Source organism: Pelodiscus sinensis, chromosome 5 (assembly GCF_052426305.1).
Source record: "Pelodiscus sinensis isolate ZL-2025 chromosome 5, ASM5242630v1, whole genome shotgun sequence".
NCBI lineage: Eukaryota > Metazoa > Chordata > Testudines > Trionychidae > Pelodiscus > Pelodiscus sinensis.
This window is the reverse complement of record NC_143056.1, coordinates 127,299,218-127,309,273: the sequence shown is the minus strand read 5'-3', so window position 1 is coordinate 127,309,273 and position 10,056 is coordinate 127,299,218. Positions and strand designations below refer to the sequence as shown.

The 10,056-nt window shown below is 47.5% G+C and overlaps 1 protein-coding gene across 1 annotated transcript; it reads left to right on the top strand.

Moving 5' to 3' along the window:
• The first annotated feature begins 8,333 nt into the window (after positions 1-8,333).
• On the top strand, positions 8,334-9,383 carry LOC102447068 (mas-related G protein-coupled receptor member H-like). The gene has a single exon (XM_006118341.3). It carries the CDS (start codon positions 8,334-8,336, stop codon positions 9,381-9,383), a length of 1,050 nt encoding a protein of 349 aa, XP_006118403.3.
• The last annotated feature ends 673 nt before the right edge of the window (positions 9,384-10,056 follow it).

The following is a 10,056-nucleotide window of genomic DNA, read 5'->3' as shown; positions in this document are numbered from 1 at the left end:
GCTCAGGGCTCATGGTTGGGGGTCTCGCCAGACCAACTTGATTTTCATGCAAACCTCCTCCTGGGTTCGCACGTGGCCTTTGATGACCAGGCTGGCAGCTATCCTGTCATAGACGGCTGCGTTCCTCCATCTAGTGAAGAGATCATGAATGTTGGGGGCATCCCCCCCAAACTTGAATAAGGTGCATGATCTCCACCCTGGACCAGGAAGGCACCTGCCTTCTCTGGGCCCTGGCAGGTGCCTGGGATCTGGCAGACTGCTCCTGGGGAGTGGTAGAGGGCTGGCTAGCTGGCTCATATTTTGTGGCCACTGGGTATGGGGCAGTGACTGCCGGCTCTAGGCTGGCAGGCTTGGAGCTGGCACAGGCACTGTGGCCAGAGTCAACCCCTTTAAAGGCTCCAGGGAGGGGGGCAGAAGAGAAGTGTTCTTGGTTAAGGCTGGAGTGACCACGAGTACACCCTGGAAAGGCAGGTGGCCCCCTATTTTGAAATACATCCACATCTTGAATACTACATACAGATGTGGTCTCCTCGCCTCAAAAAAGATATTTTGGCATTAGAAAATGCTCATAAAAGGGAAACTAAGATGATTAGGGTTTGGAACAGGTTCCATATGAGGAGAGGCTAAAGAGACTGGGACTTTTCAGTTTAGAAAAGAGACTGAGGGGGGATACGATAGAGGTCTATAAAATCATGAGTGGTGTGGAGAGGGTGAATAAAGAAAAGTTATTTATTTGTTCCCACAATATAAGAAGGAGAGGACACCAAAAGAAATTAATGGGTAGCAGGTTTAAAACTAATAAAAGAAAGTTCTTCTTTACACAGTGCACGGTCAGCCCGTGGAGGAGGTTTGGCTAGAGGAGACTTTGAAAGCTAGAACTATAACAGAATTTCAAAAAAGAGTTAGATAAATTCATGGAGATTAGGTCCATAAAAAGCTATTAGCTGGGGGTAAGGACAGTGTCCCTAGCCTCTGTTTGTCAAAGGCTGGGGAGGGATGGCAGAAGACAAGTCGCTTGATCATTGTGTCCGGTCCATGCCCCCTCCCCTCCCGGGACACCTGGCACTGGCTACTGTTGGCAGATAGGATTCTGGGCTAGATGAACCTTTGGTCATCAAGTAATGGCCATTCTTATGTTCTTATGTTCCAACTCATGTGTGTTCAATGCCCAGATGTTTACCTCTCTTATGGTTCTAATCATGTTAGATTCTGTCTCCCAAGGTCTGCCTTAGTTCCCAGGGATGTGGGACAGGAACACTCTGCACCCTTGTTCTGTTCACCATCCCCTTTGGCCTCCTCTTTGCTGTTCCCCCAAATGTCCAAACCTTCCTCCTTAGTTACACTATGGAGAATTGCAGTGAGATACGGCGCATAGAGGTCTCTGCGAACAGCAGCATGAACCTGGTTCTTTACTTTTTAGTTGAGAGCTGCAGGAAGTGGGCTGTCAAGGGATCCATCAAGGTCAGACTCCAGAATGGCATTGAAGGGAGGGTGGATCTCACAGAGGAGGCAGAAAACCCCGGGGCCAAGCCCATGGAGATGGTCAATTAAATTCCTACAGTGCTCAGCCTGGGAGACTCTGCTCTGGGATGGAAATTTCCCTACATCGTAGAATCAAAGAACAAACAGCTAATTTATCAACATAAAAAAAAGACGGGCATATGTGTCCCTCCACAAAGCTGCATTTATCTGCCCCATAACAGCTTCCTACTACATCAATCTCATCTGATTTAATCTTGCGCCAGCCACTTCCTCCTCGTTTAGGATACCAGGACCAACGTGCCGAGTCCTGTCATTTGATGTTATCAGACAACCTCGTGCTCATGAGACCACCGGATGCTGTCATCTTGGCAGGTGCTGGGTGCAGAAGCTGCACAGGGATATCCTCCACACCTGGATAAGAGACGATTGCTTGGAAAACGTGCCCAAGAAGAACCTCCCCGGAGAATTGCAGTTCGTGACCATGAGACACTGAGATTCTGAAGAGGATCCAGCCCAGCCCAACTCTTGTAAACACGCGGTTTGGGAGGAAGGCAGGTAAGGGACACCTGGAAGGATTCACTGCTCATTGCCACCATTGATTAGACAGAAGTATTCTCTTTCTCTCCCACTCTCCTCTCTCCCTCCTTCCCCCATATGCTGTTTCCGGACCATCTCTGGGCAGCCAACATCCTGTCCCATTTCTGTCTCTCCTTGTCTGTCTGTCCAGCTCTCTCCCTGGGTTTAATTCTCTCTCTGCCACTTGTTATCAGTTCAGGCTGCTCCCTACCCCTGGGCCTTTCTCTGTGTCTCTCTCTGTCCCCAGCATCTCCTAAAGCCACTGGGATTAGCTGATTCAGGGCAGCAGACTGAAGAGGGGCTGGAACAAGCAGTGAAAACACAGCACTGGGAGGTCAGTCACTGATTTCCCATCTGCTCTCTGCCAACAGGCGTGTGCGAGAAAGGGGCAGCGGAGGGCACCAGCATCCTGCATCAGCAGTTCCATGATGACCGAGATGAGTACAGAGTGCCTACCACCAACAGCCTCTGTCTGGTATTACGAATATGAACATAACGATACTGGATGCCCCGAGTTTGATGCCCCACAAATGACCATCAGAAGCATCACTCTGATTATCAGCCTATCTGGGCTGGTGGGAAACGGGATCGTCCTCTGGTTCCTGGGCTTCCGCATGAAGAGAAACCCCTTCACCGTCTACGTCCTCAACCTGGCAGTCGCTGGCACTGGCTTGCTCGGCTGCCCTTCTTGTAGCTTACGTGGTGCGATATCCATTTTGTGACAATCCCAAGTTTCTTTATGGAAGCAGGGGCTGAACTATTGCTTGTTATCAGCCAGCTAAAAGGAGAGAGCTGCCTTGGGCCTGGGCATGCTCACTCCAAGGCTATGTCTACACTCGCGGCTTCTCGCGCAAGTATGGCCATTCTTGCACAAGAAGCCGCAGAGCTTCTACACTGCCCGCCCGCTCTTGTGCAAGGAAATTTACAGTACGGTGTGGTAAGAGAGGGTTTCTTGCGCAAGAGCTATGCTCTTTTTAAAAGGTGTAAGCCCTCTTGCCCAGGAGCTCTTGTGCAAGAGGGCAGTGTGGACGCTCGGCAGGGATTTCTTTCACAAGAAAGCCCTATGGCTAAAATGGCCATCGGAGCTTTCTTGTGCAAAAAAGTGTCCACACTGCCATGGGTGCTCTCGCACAAAAGCACAGGTCGCACATGGCAGTGTGGACGTTTTCTTGCGCAAGACTTCTTGCACAAGAACCCTTGTGCAAGATGATCTTGCGCAAGAAGCCACGAGGGTAGTCATAGGCCAATTGTTTAGCTCTGCAAGATAATAAACTGTTAACTGTTGATATGTAAATACAGCTCATGCCAGGAGGGGGAAAGAATCCGAGGTGTGGCTATGCAAATCCAATTCAGCCAGGGCTGATGGAGGATCAGTGTTGGAATGGAATGTGGTGAATTGTAAATAATTTGGGGCTGTTGTGGGGGGTCACAAATCATGCTACCCCTAAATGTGGGAACTGTAAAACATGACACCAGTGCTTGCAGGAGAAACACCATCATTGTTAGAGGTGTCTGAGGAACAAGCCTCCCTCTTCCAGAGTTGAGTGAACTGAGCTGGGGAGAAGGGCTAAAGGGCATGAGTCAGCCTGCTTCACCCCCTGCTAGGTGTGAGCTGTAAGACTGGCCCAACCTGCCCCTTTCTCCCTGGCTACATCTAGACTGGAATGATTTTCTGCAAATGCTTTTGCGGAATAACTTGCCAGTCTAGACACAGCCCCTTTGTTTTAAGGACAGACCTAAAGCAGACTTCATGGTTGTGTCTCCACTGGCACGATCTTGTGCAAAAGCAGCTGCTCTTGAGGAAAAACTTGCTGCCTCTCTACACTGGCCGCGTGTTCTTGCACAAGTAAACTGACGTTCTAATGTATGAAATCAGGGCTTCTTGCGCCAGTACTCTAATGCTCCTGCTCAGGAATAAGCCCTTTTGTGCAACTGTTCTTGTGCAAGAGGCCAGTGTAAACAGGCAACATGTGCAAGAGGCCAGTGTAAACAGGCAACATGAATTTCTTGCACAAGAAAGCCCAGTGGTTAAAATGGCCATCAGAGCTTTCTTGCACAAGAGAGTGTCTACTCTGGCAAGGATGCTCTTGCGCAAAAAGCACATCTCTTGTGCAAAAGCGCATGCCAGTGCAGACACTCTCTTCTGGAAGAGTTTTTGTAGAAGAACTCTTCGGCAAAAGAGTTTTTGTGTGAGAACGCGCCAGTGTAGATGTAGCCCATGAGGAGTCTTTTTGCTAGTCCAGAGGAAGCTGGAATATTTTGCCAGTCTAGGTGGTGAAATCACTAAGGCTGCATCTAGACTGGCAAGTTTTTCCGCAAAGTGGAAAAACTTGCCAGCTGTCTACACTGGCCACTTGAATTTGCGCAAGAACACTGACGATCTAATGTATGATCATCAGTGTTCTTGAGCAAATACAATGACTCTCCCATTCGGGAAAAAGCCCTCTTGCACAAATGCTTTTGCTCAAGAGGGCCAATGTAGACAACTGAGAACCGTTTTGCGCAAAAAAGCCCTGATGGCAAAAATGGCGATCGGGGCTTTCTTGCGCAAAACTGCGTCTAGATTGGCACAGATGCTTTTCCTCAAAAAGTGTTTTTGCGCAAAAGCGTCCGTGCCAATGTAGATGCTCTTTTCCGCAAATGCTTTTAACGGAAAAACTTTTCCGTTAAAAGCATTTGCAGAAAATCATGCCAGTCTAGACGTAGCCTGAATCTGCACAAACAGCGAGGAGTCTTGGCACCTTAAAGACTCACAGGTTCATTTGGGCTTGAGCTTTTCTAGGTGAAAATCACTTTGTCAGGAACGGGAATGGGTGCATCATGGTTTGATTCCCTTTTTTTTTTTTTTTTTTTTTGCAATGCCACTAGTTTCTCCTGGTCTCAGAGGAGGAGGAGCAATGTACAGACCCTGTCATTACTGGATATTATCAAACCATCCTGAGCACCTCACATCCCTGGATTCTTTGGTTTTTGTGTCTTTTTGGTTTTTGTGGTTTTGTTCCCAAATTGGAAAGAGTTGTGGGTGAGGACAGAGTCACAGAGCTCGGTCACCAGGTGTGCAGTGGCATCATGGGGGACAGTGTTCCTGACAGCCAGTAATCCTGCATCGTGTGGACTGTTCTGGAGTAAAGAGCTTCTACAGCCATGCAGGCCAGGATGGGGTTTTCAGGAAGATTCCTGATGTTTTGTATTTTCATCAGGAAGTCAATGGCTACTTGGCACAGGCCACCTTTCACACAAGTTATTAAAACTCAAATAGCTAAAGACAAACCACATTGGCAATTTCCTACATTTAGGCTATATCTAGACTGGCATGATTATCTGGAAATGCTTTTAATGGAAAAGTTTTCCGTTTAAAGCATTTTTGGAACAGAGCATTTAGATTGGCACGGACACTTTTCCGCAAAAGCACTTTTTGCGGAAAAGCGTCCGTGGCCAATCTAGATGCACTTTTCCGCAAAAAAGCCCCGATCGCCATTTTTGCCACCGGGGCTTTTTTGTGGAAAACAAATCTCAGTTGTCTACACTGGCCCTTTTGCGCAAAAGTTTTGCGCAAAAGGGACTTTTGCCCGAACGGGAGCAGCATAGTATTTTCGCAAGAAGCACTAATTTCTTACAGTAGGAAGTCAGTGCTTTTGCGGAAATTCAAGCGGCCAGTGTAGACAGTTAGCAAGTTTTTCTGGAAAAGTGTCTGATTTTCTGGAAAAACTGGCCTGTCTAGACACAGCCTTTGTGTAGATTTTTAGTAACTGCCACTACTGCTCCCAGATAAGGGGCATCTCTTAACTTGAACCTCTGCATCATCACTGAAAGCAACTTGTTAAGCTGATGCTAACCTGAGTACCAAGATCAAGTGAGCGTGATATAGTTGAGAATGGCATTTAGATTTGTTGCTATTGAGGATGTACAATGCTAAATCACAAATGTACCTGCTCTCAAACTTGAAAATAATTCTCCACACCAAGGACTCTCATGGGTGATAATTGGATGCCAGCTAGCGATCAAGCTTGGATGCACCAATAGAATAAAACTAGCCCTTTCATGCACACGTTCCATTTGGAACTGCTCTGGTACACACTGCCCAGTGACAGAAAACAGCACGCTGAAAATTGCAAACATTCCTCTGTGGTTCCTGAATCAGACAATCGTTCTTGTCTCATTCAACAATTTTGCCCTTATACCTTTCTGTGGCCTCATCACATTGGGTCCCAACGGTGTCAAGTAGTGATTTAAAGACAGGGGAAAATGTGTCATGTTACACTGCAGAGGCTTAAGTTTAAAAAAGTGGATGGTAGCATAGAATTCTGACCCTGCTTGGTCCCACCTCTGCATTCTTGTGCTGAGTGAGTTGAAGTGTGGTGGAATATCCACCTTGAAAAGCCATTTGTTGTCCTGTAATTCAACCACACCTTCTCCTTTCTGATCCACTCTGGTTCTTCCCAAACAATTAAAAAAAAGGGGGTGGAGGATTTGAGCCAGCACATTCACTTAGCCAATGACTCCACTGTGATACCACAGGCCATGATGAATATCCCATTCCTCCAGACGCTGGTGTCTGATACATGAAAATGAAATATTGAGTTCTAATCATCCTATCCACCACAAGATTGAGTTTCAGCATTTTACTGCAGGGACATGGAATTCAGAGAACAACTGCTCCTTATATTTGATAGTTTGCAATTTGGCCTTCAATTTGTCACCGCTCCAGCTTTCTTGCCTCTCACTGATGATACCCTATGTCTGGACTGACTGCTCTTGTCCAGTCCCTATCCAGTTTGGCCAGAGCTTCCTTCAAGCTGCTGAAGAGGCAATTTGCTGTTATTGAGTCTCTTATTAGCATCAATTCAAAGATAATACAATAGAATCCTACATGGCAGCCAATTAAAGAAGAAAGATTTGGAATAAACAATTGTTCCTGACTCTTTTTTCCAAGGAAAATGTTAACTACTGAGTGAAAAATTAAAACCAGAGTATTTAAATCCTGAAATGTCACCATCCTTACTTGCGGAGGTGGGGAGTTCAAGAGCCTCTGGTTCCCATCTTCCTCCGCAGACTGGACTCCTTAGCCAGACTAAAACTCCCAGAATGTACCACAATCTTTCCCCTTGGGGAGAGGTGGTAGTTGGTCATGCTAGTCACCTACATCTAGTGGGAGATTTAGTTCTGTAGGCTGGCCTGGCCCATAGAGAATGGCAGCATCTGGTAACTCAAACTACAACTCCCCTGAAGCACCAAAGAAAAATAAAAACATTGTGGTTTATAACTCACATATTTCCATTAGGGGTTTTTAATTTTCTGACAAAAAATCAAAAGTGCAAGGAAAATGGATATTAAAAAAAAAAGTCCAAAAATAGCTGATTTCTCAACAAAAAGCAACAGATACGGGAAATGTTTGACCCTACCCCATGCTGCGTTTTTTTTTGCACCCTAACAGCTTTCTACTACACCAGTCTCCTCTGATTTAATCATGAGCCAGCTGTTTCCTTCACTTTTAAAGGAGGAGGAGCAATGTGCAGTGTCCTATAATTACTAGATATTATCAAACCACCCTGTGCACCTCAGACCCCTGGATTCTGTGTTTTTTGTGTCTCCCCCACAGTGTGGGCAAGACAGTTCTCTGCCAACAATTGCAGGCGCTGGGTGCAGAAGCTGCACAGGTACTGGCAGGGACATCCTCCGCACCTGGGTAATTGTTTGGAAAACGTGCCCAAGAAGATCCTCCCCAGAGAATTACAATTAATGACCGTGGGACATTGAGATTCTGCAGTGGATCCACCCCAGCCCTGCTCCTCTAAACACGCGGTTTGGGTCCCAAGGAGGAAGGCAGGTGAGGGACGGATTCACTGCTCTTTGCTACCATTGATTAGACAGGATTATTCTCTTCCTCTCCTGCTATCCCCTCTCTCCACTTCTCCCACATGCTGTTTCCTCGATATCCCTGGCCAGACAACCACTTGTCCCATTTCTGTCTCTCTGTCCTTGTCAATCTATCCATCTTTCTCTCTGGGTTTAATACTCTCTCTGCCCTGTGCTGTCAGTCTAGGCTGCTCCCCACCCCTGAGCCTTCCTCCATGTCTCTCTCTGTCCCCAGCTTCCCCCCCAAAGCCACTGGGATTGGCTAGTTCTGCGCAAGAGGCTGGGGAGGGGCTGGAACGAGCAGTGATAACACAGCGCTGGGAGATCTGTCGCTGATTTCCCCGTCTGCTCTCTGCCAACAGATGTGTGCGAGAGAGGAGCAGTGGGGGGCACCGGCATCCCACAGCAGCAGTTTCATAATGGCTGAGCTGAGCACTGAGTCCCTGCCACCAACAGCTTCTGGCCAGGATTCCAAAGATTTATATAATGGCACTGGATTCGGTGGATTCCATGTACATTATGCCCCTCGAGTGACAATCAGCAGCATCACTCTGATCATCTGCCTGTTGGGGCTGGTGGGGAATGGGATCGTCCTCTGGTTCCTGGGCTTCCACATGAAGAGGAGCCCCTTCACCGTCTACGTCCTCAACCTGGCCGTCGCCGACACTGGCTTCCTCCTCTTCTCGGTTGCCCATCTTGTAGCTTTCGTGCTGGGATATAAATTTTGTGACTGTACTGCAATTTTCTATATGTTATTGCTGTTTACAAGTCATTTGACGTACAGCACCAGCCTGTATCTCCTGACGGCCATCAGCACCGAGAGGTGCATGTCCGTCCTCTACCCCATCTGGCACCGATGCCGCCGGCCAAGCCACTTGTCTGCCATCATGTCTGCCCTGCTCTGGGCTCTCTCCTGCCTGCTCTGCTGTCCCGTGGCCATTTTTTGTCTAGATCCCTTAAAGAAAAGCTGCATCACTTCCCTCCTCCCCATCAGTGTTCTGAATGTCCTGATATTCACCCCCATCATGGTTCTGTCCAGTCTGATCCTGTTTGTCAAGGTGCGACGGAGCTCCCAGCGGCGCCCGCCAGGCAAGCTCTATGCCGTCATCCTGGTCACCGTCCTCTTCTTCCTCCTCTTCACTCTCCCTCAGAGCCTCCACTTCTTCATGTGCTCCTGTAACGTATTCAAGCACAGTGAGATATTTCACGTGCTGGCCTGTGCAAACAGCAGCATCAACCCATTCATCTACTTTTTCGTCGGGAGCTACGGGAAACAGCGAATCTGTGGCTCTCTCAAGGTCGCGCTCCAGAGGGTTTTTGAAGAGCAGATATATTTCGGAGAAAGCACAGACACCCAGAGCACAAACCGAAAGGAGACGGTCCCTCCAGCAGATCAGGCTGGACACCCTGCTCTGGGAATGGAGGTTTCCTGTCATCCTGAAATCATAGAACTTCAGGAAAGTTCCTGACAGGACTTGCTAATCCATCCCCATCTGGACTCGGGAGCAGAGTCCTGCCCTAGAGCGCATCGCCAGGGTTCTGTGCAGTTGTGAAGACACCAGTGGGCCCCATGGGACCAAACCCAGCTCCCACTGGACAGAGATTAGATAGACTGAGCGATGTGAGTTGGAACAGGAATGGGTGGAAATTGGTAAATATTGCATTTGATTAATATCAGCAGAACTGAATTAAATGAGGCCTGTGTGTTGTGTAGTCCTGTCTTAATCCTTCTATTTATGCTCATATGTGTGAAAGATGCTATTTCCATATATTTGCATATATATTTGCATGTATATGAAACCGCACTTAAGTTGCGGCCTTCTGCATGTGCTGTGAGTATTATTATGGTCCCCAGAGCTTCCAAAGTGGAGTAGCCCTGCTCTAATAGAAACAAAATGCATATCTAATGTGTCTGCAGAAAGACCTTTTCATCAAAATAAAATCCTGATGACAGGAAAAAAGCTGCTTTACCATTGTATGCTCAATAAATGCGGCGTTTTGCCTTTTGCCCATATAAAGATGTGGAATCCTTTTTATACGCAAAACGTCAAAAGATGTACAGATTTTACAACCAGACAGTTTGTGCATTTAATTTGGCAGTGAAATTTCAGTCCCTGCAGATCAAGGGCAGCTTTTTGCATG